General features: G+C 37.4%; 1 protein-coding gene across 1 annotated transcript in view; it reads right to left on the bottom strand.

The window, feature by feature from the left end:
• CNGB3 (cyclic nucleotide gated channel subunit beta 3) overlaps positions 1–18,519 on the bottom strand; it is a 103,826-nt gene that overhangs the window by 51,224 nt on the left and 34,083 nt on the right. Inside the window, exon 10 of the mRNA XM_069103478.1 lies at positions 15,523–15,620. Within this exon, the coding sequence (XP_068959579.1) occupies positions 15,523–15,620 (98 nt within the window). The remainder of the gene's footprint in view (positions 1–15,522; positions 15,621–18,519) is intronic.

Below are 18,519 nucleotides of genomic sequence, written 5' to 3' on the forward strand. Positions count from 1 at the left end.
AAATAAGATATACAGGCACTGGGGCATAGGGATCTACCATGCTGTATCAGCAATGCCATATTCACAATGCCTATAGAGATTACAAATATGCTGATATAATTATCCATCACAAAATATGTCAGGTTTGCCATTTGGGGAAATAAACTAGAAAATTTATTAAGATACCAAAAGACTGAGTCCCAAAACCAGAAAGTGAAAGCCATCAGAGTAGTTATGATATTGGCACAGGTAGATAAAGTAGAAAGCACCCACATTTTCAAGCCTTTAAAACAGAACAGGCTACCTCAGGCAAAGGTCCTCCTCTCCCCACTCACAGCAACCACCCAGCGTCCTGGAAGAGCGCTCCCAGCAGCTCCGGCCCCTGGCAGTGCTCAGCCGGAGTCCTAACTCAAAAAAAAAAAAAAAAGCAACCGCCACCAACTGCCAACCGCAGGACCGTTAGCTCGGCTTTTCACTTTCTCTTGCTCTGCTATGTCAGCATGTCCATGGGGCATGGGAGATCTTTAAATCCCATAACCCTTACATATGCCCTACTGGAAAGTTGGAGGGGACATGGGGGAAGATATGGGAGAGAGCTTATTGGGGAGGGGATATTCAGTGGGATCGCTGTTTTGGTGTGGTGGGTAGGGGAAAAATGGGGAGAAAATTTGTAACTCAAAATCTTGTGGAAATGAATGATGTAAACTAAAAAAATTAAAAATAAATAAAAAAATAGCTTCCTGGTCAAAAAAAAATCTGGACTCAGACATTTAACACTCATTAGCTTTGTGACCTTGTGCAAGTCACTTAACCCCAATTGCCCTGCCTTTCCCCCTCCAAACAAAAGCGAAAACAAAATTTAAGTAGCTAACAAAGTTTTAAAAGTAAGAATAGAAAAACATTTTCTGATGCAAAATATGAGTATTTGGTTATAGTATACCCACCTGTTAATTTAAGTGTATGTTGTTTGCTGTCCACAGACAACACAGTGTTTTATTGTTCCCTATTTAACAACATGCTGACCCTTCCTAGAGAAACCTACTTCTTTATAAAAAAAGAAAAGCATAACCCAGATGTTCCCTCATTGGACCAACTCTAGCCAAGTTTAGTTGTGCAAAAGGGCTTATATATATATCCAGAAGAATCCACATAGAACACATTACCTGATCAATTTCCCAAAAGAAAGTTTCAGGATGATGAAAGTAAGACAAAGGGAAGAAAGACTTGGAAAAATTAAGTAGCAGGGGAAAGCCTTTTACAGATAAGTACTAAAAGAAAGGAAAATACATTTTTTCTAACAGAAATTCAATACATTCTGAACAATGCTTCACTTTGCTGTCATCTTTTTTGCAAACTCCTCATAGTTGACTTGCCCATCATCATCAGTATCTGCTTCTCCAATCATTTCATCAAACTCTTCCTCTGCTAACTTCTCTCCAGAGCTTGTCATCATATGGCAAAGTTCTGCTGTGCTCATTGAACCATTGCTATGCTCAGCAAACACATGGAGTGCTTCTATAATTTCTTCTTCGCAGTTTGTCTTTTGTTTTCTTGCCATCATCAGCAGAAATCCTGCAAAGTCAACTGTGCATTCCTATCAGCATCTAATTCATTAATCACATCCTGTAATTCCTCTACTTGGTGGGGGGGGGGTCTGCCTAAGTGACTTCATTATACTAATTCCTTTTTCTCTGTACTAATCAAATGGTGAAAAGGCTTCTTTAAATTCTACAGTCTGCTGTCCTGTCAGTCAATCAACTGTGCTGCAAGTATTTCTCATGCCCCAAATCCTATCTGATAATACCCATACTTGGTGGCTGTGCTCAGACTCTACAGGCAAGATTTGAAGCTAAAGCTGGCTTCTCTGACTCTAGAGCTGGTATACTTTCCAAAGGTATTTTGAAACTGATGGCACATGAGCGTGTTCTTAAATCATGGAGAAGAGGAGGGAGGCATGGTAGGCAAAGAGGGACACACTGGATAAAGGTACCATAGGGTGGGAAACAGAATATCACTTATGGGGAAAGAAAGAGTCTGGTTTGTCTGGAGTATAACACAAAAAGATATGGAAAAAAATATTGCATTGAATTTGAAAGATTTTAATGACCAAATAGAGAATTTTATGTGAGAGACAACAGGAAGCCTCTGAAACTCCTGGAGTAGGTAAGTGACGTGGTCAGAAGTGGACTTTAGCAACGTTAGTTTGGCATTACTTGTGCGGAGGATGAGTTGGAGAGGGAAGAGACTGGAGGCAGGAAGGCCAAATGGGAGACTATTACTGGAATTCAGGAGAGATAATGATTCATTTCAATGTATGATTAAAAAAAAAGATTTTGTTACTTAAGTATATTTTTTTTTATTGCTGTGAAGACCAATTGCTTTCTTTGGGAGTCTGCATTCATTGTCACAATAGAAGTCATTAGGAAAATTATTTTGCTTACATGAATTCCCTGCACACCTAACATTTGAAAATTGTGCCTGTTTTGTAAAGCGAATATTATCAATAAATGGAAAGATGGCTTACCATCTGTACTTTCCCAACTTACAGAGGTGAGTTCCCCAGACTATTCAAATTCAAAGTACTCTGTGCTTCTGCATTCACTGAAAACCATAGCTCATGAGGCACACTGATGTGTTTATCTTTTTTTTTTTTAGCCTCTGAGAAGATGTAATTAGTTAAAAACAAAGGCATTTAATGAAATAGTATAGGAAAAAAACGGAACAGAGATGATGCCTCACTGTCCTCAGAGCCTTACTATTTTCATAGGTTGTAAAAGTCTTTGCTTAAATGTCTTTCATAGAACAACAGGAACACGATGGTTGATCAAGTCCACTGTTGTCTGTCAAAAAAAGACACTGTAACTTCAGTGTTTGTTATCATTTCTTCATGATATCTTATGAGTCCAGGTGGAATAGAGGAATAGACCTACAAACAATTGGTGATAAGGACAGGCTCTATATTTTGGGCCTGGGGTGATGCCTGTCCTTGACCTATCTTTATTTTCTGATGCTCCTTCTGTGGGCGAGTGCTTTTACTGAACAAAGCCTCCATTTGCCTTTTTCAGAACCTTTCCCAGACCAACCATATTTCATTCTACTCATGCTATAGTATACGCAAAAGACTTCTTACGTTTGTGTTGAATAATGCCGAGAAATTTAGCATACATTTGGTATATGGCCTGCTACTGCAAAATTTGTTCCTCCAGCATTTGCAAGCATTCATGTCTTGGGACTTCAAGAACCTCACCTTTCAGATTTCATCTACACATAAAGCAAGGGTTTTAAATATTTTTTTTTGTATGTGTGTCATGAATCTCTTTGGCAGTCTGATGAAACTTATGGACTTTCCCCCTAAAATAATATTTTAAAATACATCAAGTAAAATTACAAAGTAAACCAATTATACTGAAATATAATTATCAAAATATGCATTAAAAATTCATGGACCTCAGGTTAAGAATCCCTGATGTCAAAGCTGGTCTTCCAATACTTCTCTGAGCTTAACCTTTTTTTTCCCCTCTCTATATCACTTGCTTGTCAATGCTTCAGGACTTTGGTTGTATAGGCATGTCAAATTAAGAATGATTCTTCCCTAGACAGACATGGGTATTCCCCTGATATGTTTCTCAACTTGGGGTAATGAAGTCCATGCATGGGCAGATGCAGAGGCCTCAGAGTGTTGTTAGCTCCTTTTCTCCCATTTTAGTTCTCCCATTTAGTTCTTTAGTTTCTCATTTTAGGTCTATTTTCTGGTATTCTGCCTTTGAGAAGAGAAATTAGTCTTATTCCCAGGAACAGACCCAGTGACCAGCTTTCTGCTCTTCTTCATAACTTCCTTTCTAGCAGGGGATTCAGAATGTTATTCGTTGAGGTAAATTACTGAAAGAAGACAGGATTTTTTTGTCTTCTGATATTGTTTCCTGTGGGAGTTCTTAACCTGGGGTATATGAATTTGCTTTAAAAATATTTTGGTAACTGTATTTCAACATAATTGGTTTCTTTTGTAGTCTATGTATTTTATGTTGTGCATTTAAAGACGTTATTCTGAGAAGGGGTCCATAGGCTTCATTGGATTATTCACCACAGAGGTCCACGAAAAAAAAAAAAAGGTTAATTACTCCCATTTTTGTTACTGTTTCTCCTACTTCCAGAGTATCTTGGAGCATTTTGAAGAATACTCTTAGCATCTTTATTAAGCCATAAAGTATTCCTATAACTAACATGCCTCTGTGTGGCTCCAGGTACAATGCTACATATTGGTATTTCAAGAATGTAGTGTTCATCCAGCACATGCCGATTTCTATGCATATAAAGGACACAGTAATTAAAAGAGATCTGGACTTAAGCACACAATAGTGCAAAGGCATATTAGAATAACTAGTTTGAAACAGATCAGAAAAGCCAGCTGTCTAATTTCAGCTTCTAAACCAAAGAGAAATTATTATTATTTTTCTCCAGGGTAATTCCCATAATGGTGTCTAAAATAGAGAGAGCAGATGAGCCCCTGTGTACCTGGGGGCACTGCCCTTTCAGCTTGATGAATGAGTCCTTTAGATAAGGCTACCCAGGGTTGAAGGTACTATATAAATCAAGATCCTCTTACAACCACAGTTAACGAATCCTCCTCTGGTACTGACTTTTATGAATTGTCCAGAGCAACATGCAGTAGTTTGTTCAAAGCAAAGACATTTACTGAAATAGCATAATAAGAAAAGTAGCAATAACCATCTTTTCCACAAACCTGAGACATTCTGTCCTGCTAATATACATACCAAACACAGTGGGAAGGGTGGACATTCATTGGGAACATGCACAGCCAGGGAAGACACATAAGGATCCTTAAGGTTAGAACTGGAAGGGACCTTACAGGCCATTGGGTTCAATCCCCTCAATTTACATATGAAAAACTAAGGTTAACAGTGATAAAATGACTTGCCTAGGGTCACATAGCTAGTAATATCTGAGATGGAATTTGAAGTCAGGTCTTATACTCTATCAACTATTCCATGAAAAGCACATGTGGTCGGAACACATACTATGAAGTTATCTTAAGAGTCTTTTTTTTTTTTTTTTGTATTTTAGTAAAACAAAAATCTGGGCCCTGGGATAGCTCAGTTATCAAAGTCAGGGAACCCATTAACAGAATGCAAAATTCTAGTGAGAAAGCTAGGATACATAGTGTATCTTGGGCCAAAAAAGACCTTGAGAGATCATCTAATCTATCTTCCTGGACCACATTAATAGGTCTGATTCTTCTAGTGTGGAAGTTACTTTCCAATGATTTATCTTAATATTTTTATTTCTCAATTATTTTCCTTATCTCAGTTTGCTCACCTTGGCCAGGGCCCCCGTTCTAAGCCATTCACTGTAAATGGTTGACATTCAGGAAATATAAACAATAGAATTGTCTTTTTACTTTTTTTCAGTTACTTATCTCAGTGATTAAATCAAATATAGGTCAAAGCACACACTTTATTTTTTTCACATTCTTTCTCTAATATTGTATCCTATTTGAGTCATTGGTCTCATAATTTCATGGGGTTTGAGAATAATAAGGGATGCTGGAGATGAAACACATTTATTACCGAAATAAAGGTATCTATTTTATACTTTTAGTGCCTCAGGTTTGTTGATACTTATTGGAATGCTGTATTATTTTTCATTTTTATTAGAAAGAAAGCAAAAATTTATTTTATTATTGTTATTTTTCGCTTTTTGGAAGGCAATTGGGGTTAAAGTGACTTGCCCAAAGTCACATGGCTAGTTTTTGTGTTAAGTGTCTGAGGCTGAATTTGAACTCAGGTCCTCCTGACTCCAGGGACGGTGCTCTATTCACTGCACCACCTAGCTGCCCCAAACAAAAATTTATTAAGTGACTACTATGTAATCTGCGTGGTAAGCTTTTGTTTTGTTTTGTTTTTTGTTTTTGCTTTTTAGGAGGGCAATTGGGATTAAGTGACTTGCCCAGAGTCACATGGCTAGTAAGTGTGTTAAGTGTCTGAGGCCACATTTGAACTCAGGTCCTCCTGACTTCAGGGCTGGTGCTCTAGTCACTGCGCCACCTAGCCTCCCCCATGCTAAGCTTTTTATGTATATTATCTCATTTGTTCTTCCACAAAATTCCCAGGAGGTAGGTGCTATTATCATCCCAATTTTGCAGATGAAGACTCTGAGGCAGGCAGAGGTTAAGAGATTTGCCTGTCTGATGGCAGATTGGAACTCAGGTCTTCCTGATTCCAAGCCCAGTCCTCTATCCACTGGTCTGAACAGACACTTATTACACACCGACTATGCGTTGTAAGAACCATAATTAGAAGAGGACAGCTGAGGATTTGTTCCAGATCGCTGAAATTTAGATTATTCTGATAGCAACACATTCTACCCCTCCTACAATAAATAAATAACTGAATTTAGCATCAAATTAGCAAGATTAATTAGTTAAAATAGGAAGCAACTTTCTAGTAGCTCCATTCAGTCTCCATCTTTTTCTCAGCAGCCACATTCTGAGTGATCTTTTCCCCCCCTCCAGCCTTGTTCTGCCCCTCCACCTGCCAACTTCTCAAATCAGCCACTTCCCCAGTAAGACCTCATAGTGATTCTTGTCTCTTTAACATTCTGAGCAGTATCCTGGGGACTCTGCCTCTCACACAGTCTTGTGCCACTGAGATCTTTACCTTCCCTCTCCCAAATTTATTTTAAGAGGTTAATTTTAGGGTTCCTCTGGGTACTCACAAAGTTTTGTGAAATTTGTCTTCTGCTTCAAAATTGTTTGTTATGGATCTGTGTGCCATGTACATCAATACATTGTTTAGGTATCAGAGATACCAGTTGCCATTTGAGCCATCAGTGGGGGACTAGGGATGAGGGGGAGTTTCTTACTTTTTCCTTTTGTGGTTTTGAAATTTTAACTATAGAAGATGGTAAATGACATTCATTAGATCTAGAATTAGAAACTCTTCAGCCCAACCTCCTTACTTTATACATGAGGAAACTGAGGTTCAGAGAAGGTGACTTGCCCAAGGCCTAATCTTTCATTTGGTAATTTTTGAAGTTAAATTCTCTTATCAAAAAGTATAAGTAAAAACAAAATCTTAGGAAGGTTTTGAGGGTAAGGAAGGAATAGGAAGGTTGTAAGAAAGAAGACAATCTCCCAGTACATGGGCAAAATTCTTGTTTATCTGCTTAGAAGGTTAAGACAACATGTATCCTTTATGAGGATGAAGTATATTTTTTAATCTTTCTCAGATTAGACTCTCTACACAAAGTAGGTGACAGATCTGGACATATCATAGAACTTGACAATTCTAGAATTATCTAAGATTTTGAGGTTGCTAAAGACTAAACTAAATCATGGCAGATGTAACATCCTAGAATTAACTGTCCATTTAGAGTCTTACTTCTGAATGCTTTTGTACAACAATGATTCTTGTTCCAATATAGCTTAGACTACATGATCTCTTGGGCTTGTCCCATGACTTAAAGTCTAATTTTAGTCTTACCTTTGTAAGAGAAATATTGTGTTCAAGAATTTGGGTTTTTCTGCCAAAGTCATGGAAATGGACAGTAAGTTGAGATGGTGGAGAAAACCAGACCATTATGAGAATATCTCAGCCCATATTGGTATTTCTATACTGAAATATGTGAAAAGGTGACCTTTCAAATTTTTGCTATCTTTTCTGTGTATGTCAATATTCCAATTCACATACAGGCATGGCAAAATATGAACCTCAGTAATGGTTTGGTTTCTTACTCTAGGGTTAATTATATTTCAGTCAACCTCTGCAGTATTTGGGAGGCCAATAAGGACTGGAGGATCACCAAAATGACTAGTGACATTGTTCTCAGGAATAATTAATGGGTTGGAGGGGCATGTCTGCAAAATATGCCAAAGGCCAGAATTGGTCTAGGCAACTTCAATACTTCTTGCCAAATAATGAGATCTTTCAGTCTGGAGTATATAAGGAACCTCTCCCAACATTTTGGAGAAGATATAAGCAGATGGCATCTGACAGATGGTAAGAGAACAGAAAAGATGGATGAACACTTCTCATGTATGTTGTAGAATAGGTTCTTTTTCAGGTATAGGTTGGATTAAATGTTTCTTAGGTTCCTTTACACAATGAGATTCTTTGATTCTGAGTACAGACAGCTACTGTTTGCATTAGGTCACTGGTGTGAATCTAATCATTGCAGATCAACTGTAGCTGGGAAAATAAAAATCTCTTATTTAAATTTTTTTATTCTTAATTTTAATTTTTTTTTGCTTTTTGGAGGGCAATTGGGGTTAAGTAACTTGCCCAAGGTCACACAGCTAGTTTTTGTGTGTGTGTGTATGTATGTGTGTTAAGTATCTAAGGCCGGATCCGAACTCAGGTCCTCCTGGCTCCAGGGCCAGCTCTCTACTCACTGCGCCACCTAGCCACCCCAAAATCTCTTATTTAAAAACACACACACACACAAAAAGAAACAGCAATCACAACAACAAACAATAAAACATCTTTTCATAAGGGTGTTTTACCCTCTAGCAGCTTCCTTCCTTAAGTTTAGCCAACAAGTGGGAAAACTAGTTAGTAATAAGAGCCTCAGAGAAATGAAAGCTCAGTGTCAGCAAATATGGATAGCAAGAGAAATACTTGTCCTTCAGGACAAGCAATTTTCAGTGATTAGAAAATTGTGCCATGTTTGTGTTTTTCCCAGCACCAAATCATAACTATACATATTCAAAATGCAGGTTGATTTTTCTGCTGAAGGAAGAGGCGGAAAACAGTAAACGATTACTTTTCTATTCCCTCATATATGAGGGAGAATGAAGAGTTTCTTGGAAGAATGGAAGAAATGCTTGGGGAGGAAAACAAAGAAGAAAAAGGATCCAAGGAACCAGTGGGACATCTAAATGTGTGTCAGGAGGTTAAAGAAAATAGCACAGAGAAGTAAAGGAAGGAATATTGTATGTGGAAGGTGTGAAGTTATTTCCCTAGAGTTAGAATCAAATTCTTTAATGAGAAAGCAACTTACTGTTCTCTTTAGAAGGGATTCACAAATACCATCAAGGGGAGCAAAAGGGTATCAAGTACTCATTAAAGAAAGAAGAGATGCATTGACCTTTTAAGGGTACCATATGTGTGGGAGAAAAGAGATATTAGATTGCCTATCAAAATGAAAGTCTACAGAGTCATTGTGCTGACCTCAATTGTTATATACCCGTGAAAGCTGAACAGTATACCAGCACCATGCCAGGAAACCGAATTGCTTCCATTTGCATTGTCTTAGGAAGATTCTGAGATCACTTGGCAGGATAAGGTACCAGACACTGAGGTCCTGACTCAAACTAAACTACCAAGCATTCAAACACTACTGCACAGAGTACAACTCTGATGGACTGGCCACATTGTTTGAATTCCAAACATTGCTTGACTAAAAGACTATTTTATGGACAACTCATACAAGGCAAGCACTCACATGGTGGTCAGAAGAAGCAATGCAAGGACACTCTCAAGTTCTCTCTGAAGAACTTTGGAATCGATTGTGTGACATGGGAGTCACTGGCAAAAGACTGTCCAACATGGCATGCCCACATCAAAGAAGGTGCTGTGCTCTATGAGCAAAGTAGAATTGAAGTAAATCAAAACAAATGCAAAATGCGTAAATTTAGAGAATTCAACCCAGATGTTCATGTGGACTATTTGTGCCCAATCTGTGATATGGCATTTCAAGCTTATATTGGTCTGATCAGCAACAGTCAGAAACACTGTAACTTGAATCTAAAATAGCAATGTCATTTTGGTCCTCTTTGCGAATGATGAACAACCAACCAACCATATGTCAAAGACAATTGGGATGTAGTCTATTTTTGTAGGGCACGTATTTAGGATGTAATGGAGAACCTTCTGAGATTTGTCAAACCAGGCGGTCATGACTCAGTTTTGGTGATTCATGGGGCAACAAATGATAATGTTAGAAAGAATGCTTTCTAGGGAGGCAGACATTCTAGATGGGAGAATGAAGACACTAGGGGCACAAGTGGATACTATTTTGATTTCTGGGCTGGGTTTAAGATATGGAAATGATGAATTTCTGGTAGCTCTGTGACTTTGGGCAACATATTTAATCTCCTTAGGACTCAGTTTCCTCAACTATAAAATAAAGGTACCAAATTATAATGTCTCTCGGTTTCTTTCCAGCTCCAAAATTCTATGATTTTGTGATTACTTCCTTTGGCATTCATTTATTGAATATATTTGCTGAGGGAGTTTCCTGATATGATCAAAATAATCTTTAACTGAAGACAGAAAAGAAAGGGAATACCAGAACATCAGACTTAGAAGGGGCTTCAGTGACAATTTAGATTCAAGTCATACCTGAACAAGAATTCCCTCTGTAAACCATGGGTTATAGACATGTGGTTATAGAATATTCGTTTGAGTATCTTCAGGGAATGGGAATCGACAACCTCTTAAGACTAGCCATTCTACTTTTGAATGACTTTAGTTGGGTAGTTTCTTTCTACACCCAATACCTTTTCAATATATAGTAATCATTCCTAGGAGAATGTTTCCCCAACTGCTAAACTATATAATATAGTAGGTAACAAAGACAACATAGAAAGAAAGTTATCAGTGGAGGTGCCTAGTAATTAAAAAAAAGACATCTAAGAAGAGAGGCAGTAATAATAAATATTGAGTAACTAGGCTGGGATCCAAAAAGTCAAGTTGGGTCAACAAATATATATTAAGCTTCTTCTATAGTCAGGTACTGTGCTAAGCAAAAGTAGTCCCTGCTCTCAAAGAACTCACAGTCCGGTGGAAGAAACAGTTTACAAAGAACTATGTACAAATAAGGTATATATGGGATAAATTGGAGGCAATCTCAGAGGGAAGGCACTAAGATTAAGGAGGATTGTAAAAGGCTTCATGCAGAATGTAAGATTTTAGTAGCAAACTGAAGAAAGCCAGAGATCCTAGGAAGAGAGATGAGAAAGGAGAAAGTTCCAGGATTGGGGGAAAACTAGTGAAAATTCCTGCAGTTGAGAGATGAAGTGTCTTGGGCAAGGAATAGTAAGGAGGCCTATCACAAGGTATGTAGAAGGGATGATGTGTAAGAAGACTGGAAAGATAAGAAAGGGCTAAATTATAATGGAACTTAAAAGCCCAATAAAGAATTTTATATTTTACCCTTAAGGTAGTAGGGAGTCACTGGAGTTTATTGAGCAAGGGGGTGATATGGTCAGACTTGTACTTTAGGAACATCAGTTTGACAGTTGAATAGAGGAAAAACTAGAGTGGTGGGGGTGTTGAGATAGGGAATACAGTCAATAGGCTATTGCAGTAGTTCAGACTAAGATCTTGATAGGCTAAGAGCATAGGACCAAACTTAATATAATGAAATATAAGAGTGATAAATTTAAAGTCCTACATTTATGTTAAAAAATCCACTTCATAAAATCAATATGGGGGAATTGCGAAGAACATCAATTCTTCAAAAAAGACCTCAGGGTTTTAGTGGACTTTAAGTTCAGTGGTACAGCTAGGTGTATTCAGAACTGGCTGAATGACTTACTCCAAAGAACAAGGATTAATTTATGAACCTGGAGAGAAGTTTCTAGTAGAGTTCCCTAGATATGTGTCTCTTCTTGGTCCTATGCTATTCAACATTTTACTAAATTGTTTGGATAAAGACATAGATGGGGCACACATAGACTTAGAGATAACACAAAACCAGCAGGCATAAATAATGTGTCATATGTCAGAAAAATAATCCCAAAATATCTTACCATGCTAGAATGATGAGCTAGATACAACAAAATGAAATTTTATAGGAATAAATGCAAATTCCTACAATTGGCTTAAGAAACCAGTGGTGTTGGTTGGGGGAGGGGCAATTAGACAACAGTTAATGTTAAAAACCCACTTTAACCTCATTATGTGTCAGTAGCATGACAATAGCAGCCAAAAAAGCTAGTTTCATCAGACTGTGTTAATAAAAGCATAATTCCCCAAATGAGGGAGGTAAACCACCTCTTTTTTAATTCGATTCAGTCAGGGCAATCTGCCATAGTAGGTTCAGATCTGGGCATCATATTTGAGGAAGGACATTGATAAACCCAAATTTAGGATAGTGAGAAGACTGGAATCCATTCTATATACACATTGGTTAAAGCAATGGAGATTTTTATTATGGCAAAGATAGATTTAGAGAGGACATTATAAAATTTTGTCTAGTATCTTAAATGCTATCATATGGGAGACACATTTTGCTCTTCCTCAGAGAGCAGAACTAGGAACAATGGGAAGAATTTGCAAACAAAAAGACTTTAAGTGTCTATAAGAAAACTTTTCCCAATATTTAGAGCTGTGAAAGCATGGAATGGGCTGCTACTGAATGTCTTTTAAGTGGAAGATGGATGAACCCTTATTTGGGGATGTTACATAGAAGATGCCAGTTCAGGTACAATTATACCAAACGACTTCTAATTACTTTCCACTCAGATTCTGTGATTCTGTGAAGTAATCGAAGAGCTCTCTTGAGAAAAAGGGATTATACTCCTCTCTGTGAGGCATGATGATGATAATGATGAGTTTGTATGTATATATTATATATACACACCTATATACATATATATACACACTCTGATATATAATCTTAAGACTACCTACCTACCTATCTATCTATCTATCTATCTATCTATCTATCTATCTATCTATCTATCTATCTATCTATCATCTATCATCTATTTAGTTTATGTTACCACCCACACATGATTCCCTTCTACACACCTTGTGATAGGCCTCCTTACTATTCCTTGCCCAATACACTTCATCTCTCAACTGCAGGAATTTTCACTAGTTTCCCCCCAATCCTGGAACTCTCTCTTTTCTTATCTCTGCTTCCTAGGATCTCTGGCTTTCTTCAGTTCTCCACTAAAGTCTTACATTCTGCATTTAATGGAGGCGTGCTACTTTTGAATCTAATTGGCTTAATCCAAGATAGTAGAACTAGGACCACCATGTGGTAGTTACAGGGACACATTTTGACTGGACAGAAGTAAAAACTTCCTTACAATCAGAGATGTCCTAAAGTGGAATTGGCTGCATTGGGAGGTAATGAGTAAGGAGGGAAGTTAGAACCATAATTTTAGGTCTTCAGGAAGAGCCTAGGTGGCTCTTTGTCAGAGATATTTTGGCAAAGATTCATGATTTGGATGGCTTTTGGATAATATGATCTCTGAGCTATTTTCCAACTTTGTTGTCCCATGATGATATGAAATTACTTTTCATTTAGCAAAAATATAAATGGAAATGGGTCTTTCTGGGAGAAATAGGATCTTTAATGGGAATTTTGGGAAATAATGACTCAGTTTATATAGAACCTTAATGAATGAATATTTGATTTTTTTCAATTACATCCACTGTAGAGTACAGATTTTATGGATTTCAAGGAATATATGCTAAAAGAAAAATGGAAAAATTGAGTGACTAAGGTCCAGTCATCTTGAAAATGAGAGATAATCTCATATAAGTTACTGGTCTCTGATTTCAAAACCTTTCATTCAAAGAAGGGAGCTAATAACTGGTACTAATATAATAAAAATAAGTTAATATCATAATAAATATTTATCCATTAAGTTGCCATGAAATTTTCAAAGATCTAAAGACTAAAGAAGTGTTTTGTATCACAGGGATGAGGATTGGATTTCATTGATATAAGGACCATCCAGATGAGGAAACTCCCTCTACCAATGCAGGTTGATGCCATTTGCACAACTCTGAATGAGGTGCCTAAAGCACTAATTAAATGAGTTGTCTAGGGTTCAAGGAACAGTTTTGGGCCCAGATCCAGGAAGACCAGAATTCAAATCAAGCCTCAATTACTTACTAGCTGTGAGAAACCAGGCAAGTCACTTAACCTCTGCTTGTCTCTGTTTCCTCATCTGTAAAATGTGACAATAATAGCACCTACCTTCTGGGTTGTTGTGAAATTCAAATGGAATGAGAGTAGTAAAGTACTTAGTACAGTGCCTGGCACATAGTAAATGCTTTATGAATGGTAATAAATACTAGTGATGATGATGATGATGATGATGAGTCAGAGGAGGGACTTAAACCAAGGTCTTCCTGGTTTTAAGACCAGCTAGTTCTGTTTAATAAGCTATGCTGTATTAATCATAGCATTGTAGAATCTCAGAATGAAAAGAATCTTTGGAGACTATTTAATTCCATACCACTCAATGAAATAACCTTGTCATATGGTCATTCAGTCTCTGCTTGAATATTCCCAGTGACATACACCTTCTTAAAATAGCCCCTTCTGTTGGATTTTATTATTATAAACTTCTTCCTTATTTTGTCAGTCAAAAAGCATTTATTAAGTGCTTGTTAGATGCCAAGCACTGTGCTAAGTACTGGGTATTCAAAGACAGGAAAACAATAGTCCTTGCTCTCAAGAAGCTCACAGTCTAATAGAGAGACAACATAAAGATAAGCTATAAAGAGATAGGCCAGTACACAGTGGATAGACTACTAGACCTGGAGTCAGGAAGTCCTAAGTTCAAATCCAGCTCTGTGACCCTAAGTCACTTAACCAGTGTCTATCTCAGTTTCCTCAGCTGTAAAATGGGATAATGACAGTACCTACCTCTCCAGGTAATTGTGAGGATCTAATGAGGTAATTTTTATAAAGTGCTTTGCAAATCTTAAGGTGCCATATAAATGGTAGGATGTATATTACAATAATATATTATTATGTTATATTGTTATGACAATGATAATGATGATTTTATGTACATATTATATATTTTAAGTGTATATGTTTTATATATTTTACACAAACACATTTATAACGAAAAGTAATTTCATAGAGGAAGGTGCTAGCAATTATAGGATCATAGAGGGCCTCTTGAAGCAGATGGGATTTGAACTGAGTCTTGAAGAAAGCCAGGGAAATTAAGAAGCAGAGGCTCCAAGGTTAGTGAGCTCTCTATTTACTATTCTTCACTAAATGTTATATAGTAAATTGTACAAGAATTTAAAGATTTTAAATAAATTTCTACTTTACAAATTTGTAAAAAGGAGTATATTTCTACAAAAACTACAGAAACCTCCCTCCCCCCAAAAACTTACAGGTTCAGATCCCAAAGCCTTCAGAATGGGAGACATGATTAGACTTGATAATCAGATCTTTGAACCAATCTGGACTTAACCAGGGTCTGGCTCAATAGACCTGGTTAAGGCACATTTAGAAACCAGATGACTCCATACATGCACCATAGAGTGTAATTATATTTAAATTAATGCAAATTAAATTAATAGTCTGAAGAAATCACTTCTTCCTTATTTCTAATTAGGAGACAGAGGGAAAGAGACAAAGGGGAGCAAATGAAAGCTTTGGTGAGAAAAGATCTAGCAAGTGACTTTCTTCTATGTATATATACCCTTAATTTTTGAACTTATTGCAGCTTAGGATAACTTATTTCTTTATAAGTGACCATGGTTTATACTCTACAGACCCCAGATGTGGTGTATTATCCCTCATTGTATAAGCACTTACTTTGAATAGGTCAATCTTAGTCACGATCTCAAAGTTCACATCAATGGCAATGGCCAGTTGCATCTTGATTGGCAGGTGTCCCAGGAATTCTGATTCATCTTCAGAAAGACCAAAAAAAAAAAAAAGGAACATATCAACCAAAATTAGAAAGTTTATTTATGTTAAGAAATAGGAATAGATAAAATAGGGGCGGCTAGGTGGTGTAGCAAATAGAGCACCGGCCTTGGAGTCAGGAGGACCTGAGTTCAAGTCCAGTCTCAGACACTTGACACACTTGCCATGTGACCTTGGGCAAGTCACTTAACCCCAACTGTCCTCCAAAAAGCAAAAAAAAAAAAAAGGAACAGCTAAAACAGATGTGAGATGAAGGAAATAGAGCAATTAAAATTAATTTATCAGTCTTTGTTGACATTATAATTAGTTCCCATCTACAGAAACAATATTGAATATTTAAATGGGAAAAGTCAAGTCAACAAACATTTGTTAAGTGCAGCTATGTGCCAGCAGAGAAAATGCTGGGATGGAAGTTGAGACCCATACTCTTGGGGTGGCCAGGGGGCGCAGTGAGTAAGAGCGCAGCCTGGAGACAGGAGACCTGGGATCAGTTCCAGCCTCAGATACTTAACATCCACACAAAATAACTGGCCGTGTAACCTTGAGCAAGTTACTTAATCACAACTGCTTAAAAAAAAAAAAAGAGACCTATACTCTAGATTGGGCTCTGCTGGTGAGCCTAACTATAAAATGGTGATAATGCTAACTTTTTTTTTTCTGCATCAGCAAAATGGTTAGTGAGAACCTATATATGAAAATGCTTCTAAACTTTTAGGATGAAAGATGCAATACAAAATATTATTGAATTATAATGATCATTATCAATATGATTATTTTCTCAAAAAGGTAACTTTTTCCAGACTTTTTTTTTTTTCTGTAGGAGTACAAATAGGACACATAATATTCAGGGGAATAGAATGAATGATAAATGACATAGCTTCATCATAGGTGCCAATATCACATGAATTTGTGCAAGTTACTAATTTAGAAATTTCAGAAGTTTTATTGAGAATTGCAGAAGATGGCAAATTGCAATATTATGCTATAATCTGGTCTGAAAAATTTTTTTTTCCGTGTGTGTGTTTTTTTTTTACTTGCCCAAGGTCACATGGCTAGTGAATGTTAAGTGTCTGAGGCTGGATTTGAACTCAAGTCCTCCTGACTTCAGGCCTGGTGTTCTATTCATTGTGCCACCTAGCTATCCCCTGGTCTGAAAATTTTAAAATGAAATTAGTGTAATAATTCATTGTTTTGCCTCAGAGGCTGTGAGATACAGAGTATTGGGAGAGTGTTATTAGGAAAGAGGGAAGAATCTTGATTCTTTTAAGTCTTTTCTATACCTACTTTCAGGATGGCTCTTAGAACTCCTTTAAGATATGTGTTTCCCTCCCTTCCCCCCATTCTCCATGGAGATGATGGCAGGAGATAGCCAAAAAGAACAGGAGGGGAAACAGAGGGTGCTAGCCTCCATTACTAGTGAGAAACACTGCCAGAGGTTAGTTTCTAGTCTTTAAACTAGATGGTTCCCAGAGGCCCTAAGAGACTGCCTCATTCTTCTCTCAGTGAACTTTTTAGAGCATAGAGTTTGGCTCTAAGGATACCATTTATCAGCAACAAGCACTGAAAAATGCCCTGGGGAACACAGCAACTTTGTGGCCACCCGGTGGCATTCATTCTTTAAGGTCACCAAGATACCAGTTAACTTACTAAAGCAGCCACTTAGTTGCTTGAAAGAGTTATGATCTCTCTGAACATACTTATTGAACTTCCTGGGGGTGGGAGTGGGGAGAAACATAGCCCTGGAAAGTCTTTTTGGCTATTTAAGAAAAAAACAATTCCAATTTAGTAAATTCCTTATATAAATACTGTATATATTTAAAGACATACAAATCATGCAGTTATTTGTTTTTAAGACTACCTTTTCTCAGTCTGCCTAGCCTCAGTTTCTACCTCAAAGAAGAAAGAAAAGGATATGCATTGAATAATAACTTTTATATTTGTAGTGTTTCAATTGAATATAGTTCAATATAATAAGCATTTATTGAATGCCTGCTATGTAAAAAGTACTGTGCTAGGCTGAGAGGACTAAAATGACATCACTACATTGGGGGCTCCATAAAATAGTCTTTTTGGCAAATGTACATTTGGCATTTAAGTAATGTGGCCAGCCCATCAGGTTTGTGCTTTCTGGCAGTTCAGCTGGAGAAGGACCTCAGTGTCTGGTATCTTAACTTACCAGGTGATCTTCAGAATCTTCCTAAGACAATTCAAATGAAAGTGAATCAGCTTCCTGGTACAGTGCTGGTATGCTGTCCAGGTTTCATAGGCATACAGCAATAAGGTAGTTTGGTAGGCAGTCTAATACCTCCTCTCTGTCACACTTTCCTTCAGAGCCTCTCAAACACTGAGCTAGCTCTGGCAATACATGTATCAACCTCATCATCTATGTGTACAACCTTGGGAAAGAATGCTACCAACCTAAGTAACCTTTTCCACAGCATTCAAAATTTCTCCATTTGCCGTAACCAGTGGTTCCATACATGCATGGTGCTGTACTGGTTGGTGGAGAACTTCTGTTTTCTTGATGTTGTCAGGCCAAAATTGGCACAAGTGGCAGAGAATCAATCCATACTGTGTTGCATCTCAGCCTCAGAGGCTGTGGTAAATGCACAATCATCTGTGAACAAAAAGTCACACACCAACCTTCGGCCTTTTCAAGCTAAATAATTTACTGTCAGTGTGGTAGCTGACCTTGATGCAGTTTTTGTCCTTGTTGAAGGCATCTGACAACATCCTTGAAAACATCATGCTAAAAAAAAAGCATGGGAGCAAGCATACAGCCCTGCTTTACTCCACTGGTGACTGGGAAAGTGTGAGAACATTGTCCATAATCTAGAACCTGTGCAAGCATTTTGTCAGGAAACTGATGTACAATAGTGATGA

The sequence above is a fragment of the Petaurus breviceps genome, unplaced genomic scaffold (genome assembly GCF_028583685.1).
Source record: "Petaurus breviceps papuanus isolate PSGF00001 unplaced genomic scaffold, PetGlider_PUasm1.0 582, whole genome shotgun sequence".
In the NCBI taxonomy this organism is placed as follows: domain Eukaryota; kingdom Metazoa; phylum Chordata; class Mammalia; order Diprotodontia; family Petauridae; genus Petaurus; species Petaurus breviceps.